Here is a 24,236-nt window from a genome sequence, read left to right on the forward strand (position 1 = left end):
TCAGAGCTCAGTGGGTACAGTGGCTATTTCTGGCTAACAACTTGACCATATCTGGAATGAACTACAATCCAGAGTTGGAAGGCTCACCTTTGATCCTAATCTTGAGGCTGTGAGATACAGGATTCTGACCTGGATCTTGGTATGGCGATCTTGATGTAAAGTGGCTATGAATCCTAGCAGTTTAAGGCAAGGAGATCTCAGAGTTCAAGGTCACTTGGGACAAAGCAAGTCCCAGACCCAGGCATGTTGGTACACACCCTTTAATCTGGGACACACCTTCTGCCGGAGATTTGGAAGAAAATTGGGACATTGGAAGAAAGAAGCTCTCTCTTTTGCCTGCCTGCCTGCCTGCCTGCCTGCCATTAGATAGCATGGACATGTCTAGACTCCTTTCTGTTTACCAAATCAATTAAACCTGCAGCTCCCATGACTTAAGCTCCTTGGGGTAAGGTGAGAAAAATAATGTTTTAAGTTGCAATAAAAGAAAGAAAACACAATCATGAGGCATTTCTAAATTAAGTCTTTCCCTCTCCACTTGCATTATTTATTTATTTACATATTTTTATTTTAAAATCTTATTTCTCTCTTCTTGATGGTTTCAGTAACTAAGATAGAAGTCCCTTTTCTTCATTACCAATGATTTTCTCTCACAGACACAACTTGGGACACCTAAAGAACACAGGCAATTCTAAACCGTTCCTGTTTGACAGAATGCTCCCCGGTGTGTGGTAAGAATGAGTGCTATACAAACAGTGACTAGGCCTATAGACAGCGAGAGGGCCACTCTCTCCATGACTCCTGGCAAGTGGGAGCCACATGAACTGACAGAAAATATGTAACAGCATGTTCATATCCCATTCTTTCTTCTGCAGTCTTGGGATGATGGCCCCTCAATGGGCAACTGGAACTTTACTGTCTTCGATGACGTAGACGTCTACAGCTTGGGATTGCTCTGTGCTTTGAAAAACTCCATTCTGAAATCCATGGAAGACAACGGCGCTGAGGAGAGAGTTGTGGAGAAAAGAACAGGAAGGTCACTTTTGAGATCTGAGCAGATTCTGTTCATTCATGATACAGCATGACTGGATATTGGGTCTGTGACAGTGAATGAACGGTACCACACAGAGATGTGGTATTAAGTCATAGAAAAGTTTGCTTAATAAACATCAAAGAAAAAAATCAAAGAAAATAAAAACCCATTAAAACAAAAACAGTTCATATTGTCATCCATGCATCTATTACTCATGTAATAGAACACAAAAGTGGCAAGTTTAAGATAGATGTCTAGGGGCTGGAGAGATGGCTCAGCGGTTAAGAGCACCCGACTGCTCTTCCAGAGGTCATGAGTTCAATTCCCAGCAACCACATGGTGGCTCACAACCATCTGTAAAGAGATCCGATGCCCTCTTCTGGTGTATCTGAAGACAGCTACAGTGTACTTATATATAATAAATAAATAAATCTTAAAAAAAAAAACCACAAAAGTTAAAAAAAAAAAAAGAGGCAAATAAGAGCAGATATGTGTAACACTGCCACAGTGAAACTCCTAATTCTGTGTGCAGAGATTTAAGACACTTGGGGGCTGGGGATTTGGCTCAGTGGTAGAGCGCTTGCCTAGGAAGCGCAAGGCCCTGGGTTCGGTCCCCAGCTCCGAAAAAAAGAACCAAAAAGAAAAAAAAAAAAGGCAAGTGACCTGGGTTTCTGATGGTGATGGCAGTGAGAAACAGGTACACTAGCTGTGTGCTGTAAGATAGATGTCTAACAGGAAATGGAGTTACCTAATCAGGATGTGCATTTTGGAACTGGGTTAAGAACTGGATCACTCATGTATTTATAGCTTAGAACTGTGACCCTAAGGTTAGGAGGGCCTGGTGACCCATGCTACATCCTGGATCCCATGGATTGCCAGAAGGAGAGAACCACCTCCACAAAATTGTTCTCTGACCTTCTCAGGGGCCATGGACACACACACAAACATGCCACTGTAACTACTGCCAAAACCAATTCCCAACACAGTAATAAATGAATTCTTGCTAAGGAAAAAAATGATTTTGAAATCTGCATAGCATCTGCATACTTTAAAAGTAACATGGAGTGGGAAAATGTGTACAGGAATAAACAGTGCGTTTCCACAGGGGCTGGTCGTCTTGGAAACAGCTGCAAGGAGGACATGCATGGCCCACACTTGCATAGAGCAACGTCAGATGCTACAGGGAAAGGAAATGCTTTTGAGAGAGAACTGCTGGGGTTTGTGGTCTGGCCTTTCCCATGAGCTATAATAGGAGGAGTTTTTACTGTGGATAGTCATGGTGGACTGGGATTTGAGCTTCTAGAACTCTCAGGAGCAAATCACAGAACGAAACTAACTCATGGGTAGTGTTTTGACATGGTGGATTCTGTTACCTATACACTGGCCACCACTGCTACTGAAATGTAGAACTGAAATAAGCCAAAAGAACACCTGTGCTGAGAATTACAGAGATGCTGGGACAAAGCTTTTCTTTGCCTGGGTCAGTATCATGTGTACAGGTATGGAAATGACATAGGGTCAGGAAGCTCAGATGGTGCAGGGTGACAACTGACGCAAAATGGTATTCAGGGGGTTATTTTGATCTCATGTTTGTATTTTTGTAGGTTTTATTTTTCTCCCCCTTGCCCCCATCCATTGAACGAGGGAGAAAAAGTAAGGTTTGGTGGGTAGGGAGGAGGTGCGGACTGAGAGGAGCTGGAGGAACATGAAGGAAATATATGAAAAACATTTTGATTAAAAATAAGTAAATAAAAAAAAAAGGAAGGGGAGGAGGAGAGGGAAACGGAGAAAGGTAAAAAGGAACAGAAAGAAAGAAAGCAGAAGACATCCACAGTACTGTAAGTTCCAAAGTAACCGGCACAAGTCAAGTCAGCTTACCTCTCCAGGATCTTCTTTCTTCTGTGTCTGTACTCTAAAATGGGGGGCGGGGAGTTGGGAGGAGTTGAAAGGTAAATTGAACATGTCATCAAAGACATCCATGATATTTTTCGTCTAGTCAAGAGCATTGTGTCTGTTTTTAACTGAACCGTTCCCTAGTGACCATGGACCCTACAGGATGTATCTTCTCTGCATTCATGACTTTCTGCCATCACCCGCATAGCATTCCTAACTTGCAAGAGTGGAATTGGTAAACAGTCTTTCTCTGGAAAAAAATGAAGAAGTCTAGGTTTTTAAATTGGCTGGTGTAAAATAAGCTAAACATGGACTCTCCAAGAGACCTGAGACACAAGGTCCTACTAATGACCTCTTCCCTTGGGGACACTATTGACAACGTCACTGAGGTGGCACACTGTACTACTGGCTTTGGCTCCTTCAGTAATGCAAGGCAGTGAGTGCTACCACCTACTCCTCACCCTCCCCTTCCTGTCAGAGACATCGAGACTCCCAGTAACCACCCTTCCTCTGGGGAGAATAAAAATTTTGGGTAAGTATGGAACATATTTGTACTATTTTATGCAATTTCTATTCCTTCTTTTATACATTATCTTACCTTTATAGTTTAAAGTAGCTATGAAGTGTAATCCTTCTGTCTCCACAGCCTGAATCCTGGGATAATAGGCTCATACTCCCAGGACCAGTTTAAATGACCATTATGAACAACCAAGTTCTAAATATTAGGGGGAAACATCCTAAACTATGACAGGCATATTCTCATTCCCAAATTTCTGCCCAGTCATGTGAAATAGGTCAGGAATGAGCTCATGTGTGGTGTCTTGGAATAATGATGGCTGACATTCTTTTTTTTCTTTTCTTTTCTTTTTTTCGGAGCTGGGGATCGAACCCAGGGCCTTGCGCTTCCTAGGCAAGCGCTCTACCACTGAGCTAAATCCCCAACCGATGGCTGACATTCTTATCTAGGGAATGGGCTACACAGACAGAAACACTGTGTGCACTTCTACAAACTCTGCACGAAAGGGCCACACAGGCCTGAGTGCCACCCTCAACAAACTCTGTTCCAGTGCTTGTCATGCAGTTTCCCATCCAGTGTTTTATTTGCCTCCTCTATTAAATATGTCCCAGAACTTTCAAAGTATCATCAAAGAGACAAAACCAGATCTTCAGGCTGAGAGAGAACATACCATAGGTCTTACAATGGTCTCTTGTGTTTCAGATCTCAACCTTGTACAACTGATTCTTGTGCTGTAGTATTTTAATTTTTTTCTTTAAAAATTCTCTCTGTCCCTGTCCCTGTCTCTGTGTCTCTGTGTCTCTTTGTCTGTGTCTCTCTGTCTCTTTGTCTCTGTGTCTCTTTGTCTCTGTGTCTCTGTGTCTGTCTGTCTGTCTGTCTGTCTCTGTGTGTGTGTGTGTGTGTGTGTCTGTGCACTAGATTTCAATCTGTAGGCATCCAGGAGGATGTAGCTACAATCAGTTCGGAGTCACCCAGGAGCTGGAATGACTCTCAGTAAGAGCAGTACATGGTTTTAAGTGCTAAACCATCTCTCCAGCCCCATGTTAAACTTCTTCATGGAAAACATGATTTTATTCATTTCTTGAGGTGGCCATCAATTGAAATATAAAATGTATGTGTATGCTGTGATACCAGAACATAGACACAGAGGGCTATGACATCCTAAGATGGCCTCAGGTACATAAGTTCAATGCCACCCTAGAATATTTGAGACTCTGTTTCAAGGAGATAAACAAACAGTGGTATTTAGGACATGATTCATGCTTTACAAGTTGTGTGAAAAGGAATCTTTATGAGATACTGTAATAGCAGTCACTCAGCATGTCCCAAATGTTAGAAATAATATTAGTGCTTAGAAAGTCCTAACACATCCCCTGGGATCCAGAAGGGACTTCAGTATGAATCTTGGATTTGGGAACACAGAGAAGTCATGTGACATAAACTCCTTGGTATTTGGGGTAACAGCAAGAGTGGCTGAGAATCCTGAGTAGCTCCTTAGTCTAGGAAAATATACATGAAACATACTGTCTTCTCTCAATTGGCTGAATGAGACCGGATGTGGCATCTTGAAAGAAATGTGGAAAGACACCATTAGGCAAGAATAGCCATGGAGCCATCATTTTCCTACAGACAAAATCCATGCTCAGAGGCCATTTTCCCTGGCCACTGCACTGCTTTACATCAGCAGTGTCCTAAGAATGTGAGGCCAAGCTGTGAGCTCTCAGACAGAAGCAAGGGACCTCTCTGCTTTAGAGTTCAAGGCCCAGCAGGAGCCCCACTGTGTGTGCTTACTCTGTGCATTTAAACTGGCTTTGCACCCTGCTACAGGAGAAAAACATTTTGCTCTGTTAAAATTCTTTGGATTTTTTGCTTGTTTTCTTGTCATGGAGACCCAGACCCATTCCTGGCATGGGGAACCTTGATAAAGTCACTCACTTAGGACAGCCAGGACACCTGCAAGGAGGATCAGGAGTGCAGCAGACACAGAGGTTCCAATATAGAGGTCCTTTGTGGAGATCTTCAGGGGGGATTGTTTTGGGACCACATCCTAAGGAAACATCAGTAACTGAAGAGGCACCGACTGAGGTGAGCAGAAAACACATTCTTTACTTCCACCCAGACTTTCCCTCCATTGCCAGTGACTAAGATAGAATATGAAAGTTTGTGGTCAAGCACTCCTTGCTTTCCACTATTTGGGAGGCAGAGAGAGAGAGAGAGAGAGAGCGAGAGCGAGAGCGAGAGCGAGAGCGAGAGAGAGAGAGAGAGAGAGAGAGAGAGCATGCAAGTAAAAATCAAACAATTTGAGTTGGTACTAAGCTGGGAAATTCTAGCCAATACAAACTTCAAAGTGTCTAGGAGGATGATTAAATTTTTTTTCTATATGACCTGATATGACAACAAGGTTGCATAGCTTGAGTGATTATACCTGCATTAACTATCCTATCACTAGGTTATTATTCTACTGATAAAAGCAATGGCTGCTTTCTAATTTGATCCTCTGATGTTGCCAGAGTTTGTAAAGCTGCCGAGTCTGATCTTTCTTCATTGACTAATGGATCCTACATTTTTTATCAAATGCAATTCTGGATTCTCTTTTTCTTTTACCTTGAGACTGTACCTTATTTCTCACTATAGTTACAGTCAGCCTAAAACTCTCCATGTAGATCAGGTTGGTCTCTAACCAGAGATGCACATGCCTCTCCCCCGGGATAGTTGGGACTAACGCCATGGTCCTCAAGCCATGAGGCAAGATCCTACATCTTTATAAAGCCACCCAGGAAAGCTGGCCGTGGATGCAGCCTGATTAACACCATGTGATCAGACAGAAATGCAAATTGCGTCCTAGTGCACTGGTGCAGGTGACCACGGGTTACCTCCTACTGAAATAAGCATGAAACAGACTGGGTGTCACCTTAGGTCCTTTCATAGCTCAGCACAGGTCTACTAGCCCTAAGCAGACCCTGAGAGGTGGTGTCACCAAGATCAGGTGTTTGCCCATGTATGAGCCTCATTGTTGGATCACAACCCCAGCTCTTCTGCTTAGTCAATGAGACCACGGACTCATTAGCTCAGCTCTCTGAGCTCTGCCTCTATGGCTACTATCAACATGGTCAGTGCGATATTAGGTAAGTAATCCTAGATACTTCTTGACAAATACTGCTGTGGATATAAAGTAATGTGTGTAGGTTTTGAGACAGGGTTTCATGTATTCTAGGCAGGCCTACCACTCACTATGTAGCCAATGTGATGAACTCGTGATCCTCCTGCTTGCACCTCCTGAGTGCTTGGATCACAGCAGTGTCCGCCCTGCCCACTGAACATTGACTTTATAGCATTTCCTGGTTGTAAGTAGCAGCAGTGGCTCTCCCTCCTCATTCACCTTCACACAGCTTTCCAACCTTCCCAGGAGATGGAGTCTGGGGAGCTCATCCTCAGCTTCAGGACGCTGGCTGCTGTTGCTAAGCATGGCTGTGCCCACCTGGGATCCCAGGAGGAGAAGCAGAGCCAGGAGGCTCAGGAGTTCATTATCCTTCTCAGCTCTGTCCGGAAGTCAAGGCCAGCCTGGTCTCCAGGAGCCCCTGGCTCACAAACAAGGAAATAAAAAGTTCCAGACACCAGCACACAATGGAGAGCCTCTGCCCAGTTCTGCATGCACTGTTCTCCATGCACCTAGAGAAGCCTGAGAGCTGCAGAGTCCAGATTTTCCTGTTACTTTCTTTGAATTTAATTCTAAATTATTTTGTTCTTACTGGTGAAGATGATTGTGTGCAGTTACCTGTGCTCAGTACAACTGTCGAGTCTCCTCAGTGAACAGTACTTTCCACATGGCATGATGGCTTCTGACATTGCACTCAGATACACAAATATGGCAGGTTAATTTATTCTCCTTTGGTTAGCTCATTCTTTTCTAACCTAACTTTTTTTTTTCTTTTCAGAGCTGGGGACCGAACCCAGGGCCTTGCGCATGCTAGGCAAGCACTCTACCACTGAGCTAAATCCCCAACCCCTCTAACCTAACTTTTAACCGTATAAAAATCATCAATCTCCGTGTCCTTACCTCCTTAATTGTTTTATAAAATATCATTTATTGGGTACAACTAACAAACTTGCCCTATCAAAATAAACTTCCTAACACTGCTCTGGATTCTAGTCAGCCAGTTCAGTTGAGTCAGTGAGTTGAGAGATGATGCTGCCGGAATGGAGTTCAGGGTAGTTTAGTTTGTGGAGTTCACAGGCAAGTTTTATAGGGACAGTTTTACAGAGACAGGTTGCCAAGAGAAGATTCTAGACCCTGCTGACAATGGAACAAGCCAGAGAATGAGAAGGAACCAGAAGACGAGAACAGATTGCCAGAGTTAGGTAGAGCAATTCACTGAGAAGCTAAGAGAAGTCAGATTGAATCAGTCAGCTTGGAACAGAGTTTGAGCCTGAACAGCTGAGTTAAACCCGCCATCCAGAATTCAGAAAGAACTACAACAGGTGAGCTTATTTTAGTAGTAGACCTTCAAAGTGACAATTACATAAGGTGAATAACAGTTACTTTTACATTTTTATTTCTTTTTTTGAGACAAAAGTCTGTGAACTAATTTGACAGACAAAGTGTCTAAAGGCAACATGATCGCAGGACGTTAGACACATGAACCTCACTATTAACACACAGAGGGATAGGCTTACGGTGTGATTATTCCAAAGCTGATCTGAAGATGTCACAGTAGTGGTCCAAGCTGCTAAACAAGAATGAAAATTGATTGTTAATTTGAATATGTTGTATTTTCACTATGGAAGCTACGTACATTCACACCAGTGTCTATCCTGAGTTCAAAGTTAATAAAAATCAAATACTATAGCATTATGAGCATCACAGTAAATTCTTAACATTTTACTAAATTTCTCTATGTTGAACCTCTCCCTCCCTCTCTTTCCCTCTCCCCCTTCTCTTTCCTTCTCCCTCCCTCTCTCTCCCTTTCCTTCCTCTCCTTCCTTCCTCTGTCTCTTGCTGTGTCTCTGTCTTTGTCTCTGTCTCTCTGTCTCTCTCTGTCTCTCTCTGTCTCTGTCTCTCTCTCTCTCTCTCTCTCTCTCTCTCTCTCCCTCCCCTGTTCCTCCCTCTCTTCCCACCTCCCTGGGCCAAGAAATACATGCACATGCCAAGGCTCAGCTACATATTTGGGTGAACCAGAGAACTTATTTGTGAAACAGTTGACGGCCCTACATGAGCTGAGGACAGTAAATGCAGGAAGGCCGCCCACACACTGAAAAGTCAGAAATGACCCCACTCAGAAGGAATGGAACTACCACGATATCCAATACAGCTTGTGTGTCTTCTCATCTAACATTGATGTTCCTTGACTTGAATCAGATTTCCTTTAGAAAACATCTATAATATAGTCCAAAAGCCAATGTGTCTCATATGATGCAAGGATTAGGATGTGGTGTGGCAGGGGAGTCATGGAACTCCATTCACATATCCACAGTGTTTATGAGACATCTATTTTTGGAATAGATTGTAAATCATATGGTTTCTAAAGTTTATATGCACATAATTCTCATTCTGTTGAGTAACAACAATAAACAAATGCTTTACATCCTAACCGGGAGTCCCTCGGTTTCATTTTATTCTTGAAAAAGCATTTATCAGATGATTATACGTGTCTAATTCAACAAATGACAGACATTTCTGCCCGCAATGCACATGCGCAGTGCCCATACAATGCATGGAAATACTACAGGTCCATGGAAATCCCAATGACTTGTAAATCTGTCATTGCCCAGCATGGATAAATTTGGATAACTTGGCCTCCTCAGTTCCCACATTCCTGTATTTAATTTACTCACTATGTGAGCCCATCCAAAGAGCCAAAGACAATGACTAAGTTTAGGTAACATCTGTAGTCTAGGCTTTCTTTTTGACTTAGGCCTCTAAGTCAAACCTTGCAGGAATAAGAGTAAGTGACTCAGTTATGAAACATAAAAATTTTAATTCAACACCGACAGGCATGGTAGCAAATAGTTTTAATCACTAGGGGCAGAAGCAAGAAGTTCTCTACGACTTCAAGTCAAGAATGGTCTTCAAAATGAGTTCCCTGCCAGCCAAGTTGAGATCCTGTCTCAACAAAACAAAACTCAACTTGTAGCACCCAGCAGCTTATGTCATTTAGAAATGACATAAAATGTCATTGTCTTTTTTAAATTTTAGTTTTCAATGAAGGTGGTTACTTATCTATGTTCTAGAAACTCAGCCCATGAACCTTATTCTCTGAAGCACCAAAAGCTAAGTATTGAAAGGTTCTGTCAATCCTGAGATATCCTCAGTGTTCTATAGTGTGTGTTGCTGCCTGGAACAAATTGTTTTGTTTTGTTTTTTTCTTTTTAATATCACAGTTGTAACCTCAGGTTGTAGTCCACTCCTTCAGAATCCTCCTGGTTGATATTCCCACAGGCCAATGGGAGGCAAGGAAATCGATACCTACCATCAGAACAACAACAAAAACAACAACAACACTCTGTGATCCTTTCGCCCCTCAAGACCAGCCCTACTCCACTGATGACTGGCTTTTAGGCAGTGTTAGTCATCCCTCGAACAGCTCCCTTTTCACTCCTGAATGTAAGAAAATTTGAACCTAATCTTGTCTCTGGACATCAAGCTTTCTCCCACCTCTATCAATTAACAATTTATCAATTACTGTTAAGTGTACATTCATATGTGTCGGCATTTGAGGTACAAATGTTATGGTGTCAGCAAAGCATATGAATACATTTTTATATTAAATTGTGTACACATGCATATGCCCTCTGTGTGTGGGTTTCTGCATTTGATTGCAGATGTTCATGGAGACTAGAGGGACTAAGTCCCCTGGAAGTGGAATTACAGGCTGCTCAGTGTCAGTTCCTGGAACCAACTCAGGATCTCAAAGACAATATTTGCTTTTAGCTCTGGAGCCATATCTCCAGCCCAGTTGTGAACATTTCAAATAACTAAAGACTATAAACTCAATGTATAAATTATCAGAAAATTATTTTTATATTTTCTTCCTATACACAAATATTACCAGATTCTTGAAGCCAAAAAGCATCAACTGCCCCTAAAAATGGAGACTGAAGTCTTCTCCAGAGAGGATTTGAATACAGAACAAACCCACAAAACATCTTTGCCCAAGACAGGAGGCCTGATCCTGGAATTAGAAAAAACAACTTCCGGGGTTGGGGATTTAGCTCAGTGGTAGAGCGCTTGCCTAGCAAGCGCAAGGCCCTGGGTTCGGTTCCCAGCTCTGAAAAAAAGAAAAGGAAAGAAAAAAAAAAGAAAAAGAAAAAACAACTTCCAATTCAAGTGCACAGAGACAGAATCTGAGTCACTTTCTGTCTTCATAACTTCCACCATGAACTTTCTGAATCTGTGTCAGGTCCTGTCACTATTCCATGGGAACAAAGCACAGCTATAACAGTAATAGTTGTCTGAGAATTCAACACTGCCTCAGAAAGTGTGTAGTATACTGCTCAGTGCTCAGGAAACACTAAATGTTAGCTTCACTCTAGTGTGGTCTCAGTGATGATCACATTGGATGGCACAATTTCAGGATAAAGGTAAAGGGTCCAGAATCTTCTTACCTGAACCTAGCCCTTGGTCACTCCTTAGGTTTTTTTTAATCGGAAAGTTACTTCCCACTAACCCAGATTTCTACCAACTTCATCATCTATCCTAGATCAATGATCTACCTAAGTCTGGCTAGTAGTGAATCCTCTGGGAATCTGATAGAGATATGTGTCTTCCCTCTCAAGCTCTTGCACAGCAGAGGCTGCACATAAAAAGACTAGAGAATCATAGATGTTATGAAATTATTGTTTGGATTTGAGTTAAGAACCGTTTGCCTAAGATTGTACTTAAGACTGCCTTGTTATCCTGTATGTATTATAGCATCCCATGAGAAGGACTCTGAGCCCTGGAACACATGGGTTTTTACCTTGTTTGTGAGTATGCGTGTGTACTGGTGTTAGAGGAGTGATATTCACCATGTTTCTCTAATATTGGGGGGAAAATAAAGCATAGAAGACTGTGTCTATTCTATTCTCTTTCCAAAAGTACTAACTCTATGTGTTGGACTTTGCATGGGAACTTTCGTGGAACAACTAGGCAAATTAGCCTTCAGCTATGATGCAGTGTGGTGTGTCCTCTCAGGACTCAATGCCTTGAATATGCTGAGCCTGTAATCTGTGGGAGAAGTCAGTCACTTACCAAGGATTGTGCTTGATTTTGGAGCATTTGTGGGTCTCGTTGAAGTAGTTGTGGGTTTCCTTGAATTAGCTATGGATTTTATGACAGTTGTTTTTCTCCTTGGAGTAGCTGTGATTTGTAGTAATTTGGGATCTTGTTGGAGAAGTTGTGGATTTTATAGAAATTGTGTGTCTTCCTGGAGTAATTGTGGGTTTTATGGTTGTTGAGTCTCCTCAGAGTTGGTGTGAGTTTTGTGGTGGTTGCTGGTCTCCTTGGAGTAGTTATAGGTTTCCTTGGAGTAGGCCCAGGTATACTGATTGATTTGAATCTACTTGAAATTGTAAGTCTCCTTGAAAAACTTGTTAGCCTGAATTTTGAAATCAATATGAAAGCCAGAGCAAGTCAAGCAAGAAGAATCGTCTGCTACACCTGCTCCATAGCACAGCAGTGAGAGGCTGTCCGGGGAAAGGCTCCTCTCTGGAAATCTGTTCTTTGTCAATGACCAACTAGGATATGGCAGGGAGGGCGAGGGTAGACAGGCTCACCAATAGTAGGCAGTTTCACTGACAACATGGACATGAGAACAGAGACCAGGCTGGGTGTGATTTTGTACCTTTCACTGGTAAATGACTGACTTCTCCCACAGATTACAGGCTCAGTATATTTAATGTAGTCAGTCCTGAGAGGACACACCGCACAGCACTGCAGCATAACTGAAGATGAACTAGCCTAGTTGTCTTACAAGAGATACCAGGCAAAGCCCAACACAAAGAATTAGTACTTTTGGATAAAGAATAGATGTAGTCTTCTACGCCTTTTTTCCCCCAATATAAGAGAAATGTGGTGAATATCACTTATGCAAAGATTGTGGTATGAGGAATTTTCATAATTATGTATTCCTGAAAAAAAAATTCTGTATGGCTCACAGATGGTACTCAGGTTTAAATTTGGATCGATGTAGCTTACATCTGCATACATTTCAAATGTTACATGTACATTTATAAACCACTGATCATTCTGCATATGAATACTTCATGGCATTGAGTTTTCTAGATGTTTCTTTTAAGGCAATGCCCAAGAGGTTTTAGATCTTGAAGAACTGCAGATATGGTATTGGGGCAAGGCAGGTTCAACCTGTAATTCACAAATCAGGAAAATCAGAAGTGTCATATGAATCCAAACACCCTACTGATGGTCTGTGAGTGCACAGAGATCCAAGACTGGAATTAACAAGAGACTGCCTGGAAAAAACAGTCAGTGAGGACTCCAGCAGGAGAAGCACACACACTACTCTGCCGGCTGTCATGGTTCCCCAGAAACAGTGTCATTCAATCCTGGCTCTGCTAACTACAAAATAAAATCCAGGAACCTGGATCAGCTCCTCCGAACACTCTTCTTTTTAATGGATGTGATGTAATTCAAATCTAGATGTTTTCTCCAGGAAAAAAGAGAAAGAAATGTGTTCACATGTTACATGCAGGAAGCTAATGGAGGTAGAGTTCAACACACTTTAAAATTTATAAAAATTGTTTGTATTTACTTATTTTCATTTCTTTCTCTTTCTTCTCCCCTTCACCCCTTTGTGTGTATGTGTGTATAATTTTCCATGGATAAAGTGTTGAGATCCAAGGTCAACTTGAGAGAGTTCATTCTTACTTTCTAGCAACTAGCTTGCAAGAATTGAACTCAGGTAATCTAGCTTGGCCACAGGCACCTGTTCCCACTGAGCCTTCTTGCTGGCCCTCATTCCCCTTTCCCTTAAAGGACCAGCTAAGTAATAGGTCTATTGGGTTCAGGAACCAAGAACTAGGTGTTGAGGGGCAAGCACTCCTGTCAATCAGTGTGAAAGTCAGTGAGGACAACACAGCAGGGAATGGGTGTGGGTGTGCTAAGGTAAGTCTATTCACACTATTAGATACAAACTATTCACACGTTTAGATTGCCAGTCCAGTATAATGTATGAACAGAGGCATGAAAACAATTCAAACCCTCCCTGGACAGTAAAAATTTGGTGGAGAAAAAAAAAAAAAAAAAAAGCATGGAAAAACCAAAAATAAACCCAAAACCAAACCAAAAGAAAGCAACTGAAACCAACAACCCTAATCAAAAGATCATAATGGGAACAACAACAACAACAACAACAACAACAACAACAACAACAAAAAAAAAGAAAGAAAGAAAGAAAAGAAAAGAAAAAGAAAAAAGAAAAAAAAAGAAAAGAAACCACCCTCTCGGGAGCCTCTCTTTCCTTGCTCCGGGACATTTTATCTCCCAAGTGGATGGGAAAGTGCAGAGGAGCTGATGGGGGTCCTGTTTTTTTTTTCTTTGGTTCTTTTTTTTCCCCCGGAGCTGGGGACCGAACCCAGGGCCTTGCGCTTCCTAGGTAAGCGCTCTACCACTGAGCTAAATCCCCAACCCCCAGACTGATTGTTAAGGATAAGACAGAGCGACTCTTGTGGACCCAGTGACAGACAGAGGCCTTTTAAACACTGACCTGTGAAAGAATTTCTAAGCTTGGTAACAGGGCACTATTAATGATTTCAAGCAGCTGTGCGTGGTGACACAGACTTTTGTTCCCATTGGTCAAAGGACAGAGGCAGTTGATTACTGGGTTTTCAGGCAGTCTGATCTACTCGGAGAGAAATCATGGCCATTCACACCACACAGTGAGATTCAGCCTCAAAATCAAGTAGATAAATAAAAAAGCAAGTAACAACTACACAAGACCGAACAATTACAAAATGATGTTCTGAATTTAGAAAATAGGGACAAGTTAGTACTGGTTTCTATTGTCAGTGTTGACTCTTAGTAAAGGAGATTAGGAAATATCACCAGAAGAAGGCACATCCTCATGACTCTACTCCTTTGAGAGGACAGATTTAGCCAGAGCCAGAGTGACGCCATACAGGCTGCAATCTGACAGTTTGGGGGACTAGGCCTAAGTTTCTGTTTCTCACAACTGGAAAAGTCCAAAACAAGTGAATTCCAGGGAAACCCAACCCTTACCAGCAGCCAATCAGGAAGCTGCCCCACCACCTTGCCTGAACCACCTTCATGGGCAGCGAATCAGGAGCTGTAGACGCTGCCCTACCCCCTAGCTTGAGCCAAATGATCAGCCAACGTTCCCAAAATCCCCCAGAGCCTTAACCAATCACAAAGGCATTTACCTCTAGAGATAAGGCCAACAATTCAAGGGAAAGAAAGGTAAAAATGCCTTGCATTCCTACCCTAAATAGGCATTAAATTGACCCTGCAAAGTCCACACCTCTGTCTTCTATCCTGATGTGTGCACCCCCACATGTTAGGCTAGCCTGGAACTCATAGAGATCCATCCAATCCTGCCTGCTGGGATTAAAGGTATGCACCGTTATCCCTGACTTGTTGGCTGGTTTGTAGACAGGGCTTGGCTCTGTACTGCAGGCTCTCGTTCATGCTTTCCTCTGGCCTCAGACTCCTGAGAAATGGGACCACAAGCATGTCTACTGACTCTAAAATTTTTAAAATTTTGAAAATGCTCTTTCAGATGTAGTGCCCAATGATGGGTTCCTGCAAAAAAAAGAACTTCGAAGGTGAAGGCAGGAGACTAGTGAGGACCAGCCTGTGCTTATGAGACCCTAGCTCAAACCACCCCTAACGCCTCTCAATACTACTGAAATGCTATACTTTTCATTGTTTTTTGTTTGTTTGTTGTTTGTTGGGCTTTTTGTTTTGTTTTGCTTTTGCTTTTGTTTTTGAGACAAACTCTTAACTATGTAGCCGTGGCTGACCTCAGTATTTAGAACTCTGTATGTACAACAGACTGGCTGAATTCATGGGGATCTGCCTGCCTCTACCTCCCCAGGATGGACTCAAAGGTGTGCACCACCAGGCCAAGCTCAGGATGTTTTTTTTTTTAAACCCCCAAGAGAGGTGAGCTTTTAGGAACAGTTCTCAAAACTAATCCTAAACAAAGAAAAACCAAACCAAAACCTGAACAAGAATTCCTTCTTATGTGTTGATAACATTCCAGAAACTGAACAAGACTCATATCATGAGACCACAAAACCAGAACATTAAATCAAGGATTAAATCATACAAATTTTAAACCTTTAATATGCATCTGTCGAGAGGATGGACAGAATTCCCTATTACCAGTTGCTTCCACATGAGGGAAATCTGAGGCTGAAGATGCAGTTCAAGGATGCCATGCTCACCTAGCCCATGGCAGCCCCTGGGTTGGATCCCAGCACAGGGAGAAAGGAATAAGCAAACGACACAAAACAGTGAACTGTGAGAGTCACACAGTGGTCACTCCATTTCAGCCCAGTCTATGCCTAGCCCCTGTGTTTGGGCCATGGTCTGAGAAAGCATGTTCCCTGTTGTATAAAATGAGCGTGTAATGGGAGTGTACTTATCACTGGGACACTCATCACTCCACTTTTTGCAAATACATTTTTATGTTCACAAATATAATAAATACTATCATTATAAATTTATAGAAACATATGATAAGAATTAATGACCTTCCACATTCCACTCAATGGAGATTAGAGTGTAGAATTTAGAATGAATATGAGATGTAGATGCTCACACCTAGTGTCTTAGCTCTTGGGAGGTAGTGAGTCCATTCACTCTTGTTTATCCTCTATAGGGGCAGCCAAAGCTATCTTGGACCCTGTCTCAAAAAGAAATAATATGCAATTAACTGTTTACTCCTATATCATAGAGTGTTTTCAAAGAGTATTTTAATTAAATAATTGAAAATGAGGGTTTTTTTAATGTCATATGGTCCAAGTAAAAGTATTTTCTGTAGCTCTCATGGGTTGACTATAACTTGCACATACATGTGCTCGCCCTTACTTGAATTTTATGTGCATGCACATATATTCATCTCTTAGCTGACAATCTTGTGGGTCTTATATATGAGCCATAAATTTTGAAATTCATGGAGGTTAAGAAATATTTTGGGGGCTATGGTTTCATCCTGGTTCTTTGCTCATACATACCCTGTGATTCTGACCTCAGGGAATGTATTTGTTTGAACCTCCATTTCCCAGGCATCTCTCTGCTCACCCCTGACTTACCTGGGAGAAGGAGTAGGAGACCTGAAATGAGGACTTGAGGGGGCATCATGATGGTGACCTGCAGGACAATGAGGAGACACTCTGGTTGGCTGTGACCCTCACCACACTGTGTATCTGAGGCCTCTCATCCTGCCTTTATGAACCACATAGGCCTCTCTGCTGGGGCCCCCTGTCCTCCCAAACACTGCTTTTTTCAAGGCCTGCCCACATATAGCCTTCACATATACATTCCTGTACTCAGCACAATTAGGACAGTAAACAGAGAAAAATTGAAGGCAGAGAGAAGAGGCTGGGAGAACTAGTAGAACCCTCAGCAAGGAACAAACTTTAATGGAGTTGCAGTTACCTCGTGCTTGACTGAGGTTCTTCCTGCTCAGTAGCCACAGTGGTTGGTCCCTAAGCCTCAATCAAGTTCAGTATTAACAAAATAGACTGAGTAAAAATGAGAAACATCATGTCTAAGCACCTTGTCTCATACAGGTCAAAGACAAGGGTTTTGAAGTTGTTCATTTTAGTTCCACTGTTAGCACTCATAGACCAAAGCTGAGGGAGTATGAACAAGTTTTACTCTCACTAGAACATTACCGTTAGGCTGTTGCAACAACTCACTGGTCAAGAGTACCAACTGCTCTTACAGAAAACTTGAAAACTGGGGGACGTTACCAGCACCCTGGTTGAGAGGCTCACAGCCAATATCACTGGACAAACACAAGCATCAAACTTTCCTTAAATAACTGCAATCACATACATAAATCACCACACATACACACACACACACACACACACACAGAGAGAAACATGCAAACACAACATACAGATACAATTGAAAACAATAAATGTAATCTTAAAAATGATAATGTGCTTGCAATAGTATTAATACTATTGATTTATAAAAATTACAATGTGTCCAACTTACTATAGAAAACAGTAACATAATACTAAAATTTTACTCATTTTATAAATTTGTTTGTGGTTTTTAACAGAAAACATACAATTCTATGACTCCAGTCTCTATCAATGGATCAAAGATGTCACTATGAGACCATAAGAAAATGTGGATTGTTTATTGACTATGGCATGTAATACATACATAGAAAATATATAGAAAATAATATTTGTTTAAAAAACAGAAAATATAGGATTCACTGTCTCCCTGCATGGATGAACACATGAACAGAGCTGATAAACCACAAAGGAAGCACCCAGCAAGCTAAGGGAGCGTTGGCAGCAGTGTTGCAGGGCTAAGTGTGCACTCACCCTGCTCTGTCGGCTTAAATGCACTTTCTAATACTGTCACACAGAAGGTCTTTGAACAAAGCTGAAGAAGGGTTAGCCAGCCAGAAAGAGCTGTGAGGGGAGAAGAGAGAGAGAGGGCAAAGGTGCAGATGCAGGAGAGTGACTGTGGCAGGGAGAGGACAAGGCCTGGGACAGTGAGGAACATCAATGGAGAAGAACAGGGGGCAGGGCAGGGACAGGACTCAGAAGCCACTTTGTGAGGGCCCTCCTTTCCCTAAGGACACAGAAAGTCATTGCTGGGGTGTGGCAGTCCCAGGAGCTGGTGGCCTCTGAGGACTGCTGTGAGTGCTGGGCTGACAAGCAAGGTCACCTTACAGTCTTCCAGGAGTTCACTGTGGAAGAGACAACAGAGAGAAACATGGTTGAAGGAATCAAGACTCTGTCTGTGGGCTCAGGAGGCAGAGCAGTGGGCTTCCTGTAGACTGGGGGTCTGCAGGGGATGAGTTAGTTCCTCAGGCCTGAGCTGGGCATGAGGGGTGGGGCTATCAGCAGAGGAGGGAAGAGCTGCTTCATTGACAGCGTTTGGAGGAGATTCATGGAGTTTGAATACTTTATTGTGAGATACCTTCCTAACTCAAAGCTGGCCTTGAACCCCTGATCCTAAGCCTCAATCTCCCAAAGGTTGGAACTGAAAATATTTGTCAACATGTTAGGTTTTCTGTCCTCTTTTCTTTTTAAGTGATAAAACTTCTAGTATGGGAACTGGGTGTATGAGGTACTAGACAGCTTGTGTAGTGGGTATGATCCTCTAGTTCAGTCACCCACGTCTGATAAACCACAGATGGTGGTGTTTGCCTGTATGTAATTCAAGAATGTTGGTACTGGAGGATTTGAAGATCAAGGTCCTTTGTAGGTACTTTTATGTGAAGGCCAGACCGAGTGACACGAAGACATGTATGTCAAAATCAAATGAAAATGTAAGATACAGTGATGTATGTGGATCATACCAACAGTCAGTAGACTAAGAGAGGGATATTCCAATGGGATCCAAGAGAGTCTTGGAACAAAATAAGTCCTAACTCATGTCCCAAGTAAAGGCTGTCAGCTTAGACATTAGTCGGGTCCAGTGGTGTCTGCAGAAGCTGTGGGTAGATGGCTTCCTCAATGGAGGAAGAAATTAATCAAGGACCAGAAAGATGACTTAGTGGGTAAGGTCACTTCCTCCTGAGCATCATAACTCGTATCAGATCTCCTAGTACTCATTGGTTAACACACAGAATGGGCTCCTGTGAGTTATAATCTTTCTCTCTCTCTCTCTCTCTCTCTCTCTCTCTCTCTCTCTCTCTCTCTCTCTGTCGCTCTCTGTTTCTGTCTCTCTCTCCCTCTGTCTTCTTCCCTCCACCCCACACACTCACACACTCATAGTAATACAATAGAAAGTGCAGAGTAAGAGGTCACAACTATTATGAGGATCTGATGGGTACCCAATGAGGCATATTCATTACATTCTATGACACATGTTTTAAGTTCACTGTAGAGACAGAGGAGGGATGTGGAGTGGAAGGGGTGCTGTGGGAGAGTGAGAACACAGTAGCCAGTAATAGCTGGTTGTTGGTGAAACAGATGATCAGGAGAGACAGATAGCCCAAGAGGAAGGGCCTGAGCCACCAAAGCTCCAAGTTGGGGGCATTGGAAGAATCTCACTTAACCAATTTTAAAAATCTTTTTAAAGCCCTTCTCAAAACATTTCCCCCATAGTTACAGAACTCAGCAACTTCCCAGTCATTGGTGAACAAGTTTGAAAGCTGCCCATCTTCCCAGACTGACCATTCCTTCCCCATCCCCAACTAAAGCAAAATTTACTTCCTTCCGCCCTTGCCTACCTCACCTTGGACAAAACTTCCAATATCTGCAGTCACTTTGCATACGAGCTCTTTCTTACAAAATCTAATTTACAAACCACAGAAATCAGCGAACAACACTTCAAATATATATGTGCCCTTACCTCCCTGCTTTCATTCCCGTAACATTATATACCATTACATAGACATCTACAAAAGCCCATTATTCTATTTAAACAAAGATTCACTTTCCAAGAATCCACAGAACCCTGGATGTTAAGTTACCCTAATGTGTAGGGACTCAAGCATCATTGTTTAATGTCTCACAATCAACCCCACGTCATCTCTAATGTAATTCCACATGGTACAGAAACACCAAAGATCACTATTCTGATTCTTTCTCTTCAGCATAAGGCTGTACAGATGTCCCTTCTTACCTGTACTTAGGGAAAGTGACTTCTTGTTAGTCTCTCCTTCTGGTGCTCTGCTGCCCATGGACTCTCCCAGAGCTATTTATGGATGAAGGCAAATCTCTCTTGTAATTCCATCCTTATCTCCTGGCCACACTTTCACCTGTTCTGAGTGAAAACTAAGTTCTCCAGTTCTCCAATCCACCCACTAGATAGCATCTACTCACTGATATAGCAGACTAAGGAGAGCCTAAGTAAGTGGGAGCCCTAGGCTGTTTTCTAAGCTGCAACAAAGATTCTTAACTTAGGTGTGACTGTAAGCCTGAAGGACTTCAACACTTGGACCAACCCTCTTAATTTATAGGAGAATAAACTGCACTCCAGAAAGGAGAATACATTTAGAAACCAAGAGTTCCTGGAACAAGAGCAGAAGGGACACTTGTCTCTTATACTTCCTGGAAGCCATTAACTAACATTTTTCTAACCAATGTTTACTAGCAGCCCATAATAAGAGTGGTGGAGTTGAAAGAAATAAAGCTAGCTCGTACTCTGCTTCCGAAGTGTAGGGAGTGCAGGGTATGGTGGTGCACACCTTTAATGCCTGAACTGGGGAAGCATAGGCAGGTGGACCTGTATTGTTTGGCAGTGTGGCTGTGCAGAGAGTTCCAGGCTGGCCAAGGCTGCTTAGGTTGAACTGATCTTTAAAGAGATGAAGGCAAGCTTCTCCATACCCAGATCCACCTTTCAGTTGTTACTAAATTGTCTACCAAGGCTCCTGAAGAATGGGAGCCATGTAAGGTGGGAAACTGGGTATGACTACTCTTTCTCATCTGGCAGCTTTATGTTGTTCAAGCAAGTATTTCCAGAACAGTTGTGAAATTTGACAGTGTCCTTACTCCGACAAACCACATAAGTAACCCAACCAACCAACCAACCAACTAATCAACCAACCAACCAACCAACCAACCAACCAACCAACCAACCAACCAACCAATCTAGTCTTCTTAAAAATACTGGGGACAATGTCATAAACCTGTTTCAGGTAAAAAAAATCTGGATGATCAACATCTGAGTAACTGGAAGATGCCCCCACACACATTTAGGGGAAGAGAGATGATAGACTGGGGAGATTAATAACGTTAGGTTTTACTGAATGGAGTTAGGATTCCAATGTCAGTTTTGGTGTTGTTTGTTGTGGGGCTTTTTTTTTTTTTTTTGGTGTTTTTGTTTTTTTCTAAGTATCTAGGGTTTCATGTATGCCAGGGAAGTCCTCTAAAACTGAGCTACATCCACAGCTGGGATTATAAATAGTGTGTGTGTGTGTGTGTGTGTGTGTGTGTGTGTGTGTGTGTGTGTGTGTAGTGTATACACATATGTGTGTGAATGTGTGTGAACACGTGCAGATCCAGATGAGTGTATATGGGGTCTTCTAGCACTGTTTATACTTTTGAGTCAGGATCTCTCTCTGAACCAGAGCTTCATGAGGTTTTTCTATTGGACCTCAAGCCATCAATTTCCATCTTCTGTTCCTCACTTGAAAAAAGGGATTCTGATGTTTTGGGTGTGGTTCTTATATGGGGGCAGGGATACTCAGTCTGGCTTTTGTCATTGTGCAGCAAGTGCATCTAACTGCTGAGTAATGGCACAAGCACTATGACTTTTTTTTTTTAGCATGGATTGTAGAAAATATGAAAGCTGCTCATGTAGTTTTTGCTGTATTAACATTGGGTAGTGCTGGTGTTAAAGTCCAAAACAACTATCCAGATCATTCAGAGGGAATGTGGGAACACTTAACAGTGAGGACAGAGAATGGGGGATCCCAGCATTAAAGTTAAATTCTAATTTTTTGGAGTTTTGCTTGGCTGGATTTTTGTTTATTTATTTTGAGATGAGGTGTCATGGAACCCAGGAACCGTGGGTCTCTGTGGGTAAGAGTAGAGGCTGTGGAGTCTCACAGTTCCTGCTCTGGAGTGCCTGATTGCAAGAGTGCACCACCAGGTCTGGCTTCTTCACTGTACTCTTTACTTTTAATTTTTAAATAGTTCAGTATAGATTAGCATAATCTTAGCATGTGTTTGATTTTATTCTTGTATAACATGGAGTTGTGGTCCCATCCTTGGTTAGTTCGTTTGTTTATTCGAAGGCAGGTTCTTGCTATGTAGATCAGGTTGATCTCACACCAGCTACCTCCCTGCCTGCCTCGGGCTGGAACCTAGGCTCCTGTGTAACCACACCCAATCAAAGCATTCGAACTTGAAGAACCAATCCCAGGACTCCCACCCAGTAAGGACCACGGCTCAGTTAACAGCATCATGCTAGTTTCTTCAGGAAACTGATCCAGGTCCCATGGTGTGTTTGCTGCAAACATTAGAGGAAACTGGGTGATTATAGGAATATGTGATTTTGAGCCAACTGAAATTATTTCAGGATAAGAAGTTGAACAATGACAACAAGGGAAATAAAGAGTCCAACAAGATCTGTATCTTCCTAGACTACTGTAAAGCAATCAGCTTCAGGCTGGCTGCCCTGCCCAGAGTGTCCTTGTGACTACTTTGACTAGAAAAGAAGCAGCTGGAACAGTGTGAAAGGTCAGATTGCATATTCTCCCTGAAATCCAGCATGATGCTGCTGCTGCATGTGCATCCTGAACATTTAGCCTGAGGATGGTTGATGTCATTGTTGGAAGGAACAATTGGAATGAACACCATGCAGAACTTAGTCATAGCTGAAAGCTGTCTAACCCCATTGACACATGAGAGATCCCATGCAAGGTCCAACACAGAGGCTTGTGCATTTGGGTAGTGAGTGGACACAATCTTCTATGTTTTCTTCCAATCTAAATATCCCTTATATAGAAATCCTTCGTACAAGGAATTTTAGAGTTAGATATTTCTGGAAACTTTAGAATGTTTGTGCATAGCTAATGTCTTATGCATGAGGCTCACATCTAAATGTGAATTGATGCAGCATTAAATTCATACACATTACATACATAGCTTAAAGGAAAGCTTATTAACTTGATATTTCTGTGCATGAATATTTCATGTGGATGACTTTTCCAGGTGAATTATCAAGTCTGTGCTGCAGAACCGAGTGTTTTGGACCAGGCAAGTTCAGCCTGTAGGTCACAAATCAACAGCAGCAGAAGTGCTGAGAGTCTCTATATTACTTGTGGTCTCAGTGTGCACAGGGGTCCAAGATGGGAATAACGGCAATGCGGTGCCTGTAACAGAGCAGTGACACTCTAGCGGGTGCACACATTGTGTCAGCTGACACATTTCCTAATGAGCAGCTTCCTTCAATCCTAGCTTGCTCACAAAGAAAATAACCCTGGAGAATGCTTCTCTGTCAGGGCTACAAATGTAGTTTGAAGTGTAGATCAATGTTTTTCCTAGAAAGAGGGGGGAAAAGTCATGTGCACCTATTATTTGTGGCAGGAAATTTGTGAAAATACAGGACACATCCCTTTAAATTTTTGAATTATATTTATTTGTGTGTGTGTGTGTGTGTGTGTGTGTGTGTGTGTGTGTGAGAGAGAGAGAGAGAGAGAGAGAGAGAGAGAGAGAGAGAGAGAGAGAGACACGACGGGGGGGTGAGCTTACAATGGCCCATGTGTAGAGTAGATGGGATAGCTTGGGAGTTAGTTCTCTTCTACCATGTGGATCCCCAGAATTTAACTTGCTTGGCAACTAAGCTATATCCTTGATCACCTAGCCCCTGTTTTGTAAAGGGCCATGCATCAAGACACAAGGACATCAATATTATCCCATACTCATGCATAAAGACAGCAAGACACTGAGCTGGTTTTACATTTATGCATTAAGGCAGAGGGGTAAAGAGATGATTATAGAACTGAAAATAAAGGCAGAAGGGCAGGGAGATGTCCTTAACTCATGCCTGAAATCACAGCAGCAGCGGGCACACTCCCAACTCATTTGTGAGAAGACAGAGTGGGCAAGGAGCTGATTCTATACTCACACATGAAGGCAAGGAGCAGGGGGCCTCTTCCTACACCCTTGTATGTAGGATGTCATACTTGG

The 24,236-nt window shown here is 42.4% G+C and overlaps 1 protein-coding gene across 2 annotated transcripts; it reads right to left on the reverse strand.

Moving 5' to 3' along the window:
- Window positions 1-504: 504 nt before the first annotated feature.
- Dppa1 (developmental pluripotency associated 1) lies at window positions 505-20,275 on the reverse strand. 2 transcript variants are annotated; one of them, NM_001105905.2, is given in 7 exon segments: window positions 505-999; window positions 2,909-2,942; window positions 5,376-5,487; window positions 8,115-8,167; window positions 16,710-16,766; window positions 17,967-18,056; window positions 20,224-20,275. In NM_001105905.2, coding segments are annotated over 5 exon segments (357 nt in total). In that variant the 5' UTR covers window positions 16,759-16,766; window positions 17,967-18,056; window positions 20,224-20,275; the 3' UTR covers window positions 505-890.
- Window positions 20,276-24,236: the final 3,961 nt, after the last annotated feature.

This window comes from Rattus norvegicus, chromosome 10 (assembly GCF_021556685.1).
Source record: "Rattus norvegicus strain SHRSP/BbbUtx chromosome 10, alternate assembly SHRSP_T2T, whole genome shotgun sequence".
Classification (NCBI taxonomy): domain Eukaryota; kingdom Metazoa; phylum Chordata; class Mammalia; order Rodentia; family Muridae; genus Rattus; species Rattus norvegicus.

Bases quoted from the DNA above. Each gene is read 5' to 3' on its own strand.
- Dppa1 (XM_087574464.1), bottom strand. From the start codon at position 16,758: ATGATGCCCCCTCAAGTCCTCATTTCAGGTCTCCTACTCCTTCTCCCA. The intron at 8,168-16,709 runs GTAAGTCAGGGG...ATTCTTGTTTAG, and splicing joins TCTCCTACTCCTTCTCCCAG to CAGCTTGGACCACTACTGTG. The intron at 1,000-2,908 runs GTAAGCTGACTT...CTCTCTCCTCAG, and splicing joins AGAAAGAAGATCCTGGAGAG to CGCCGTTGTCTTCCATGGAT.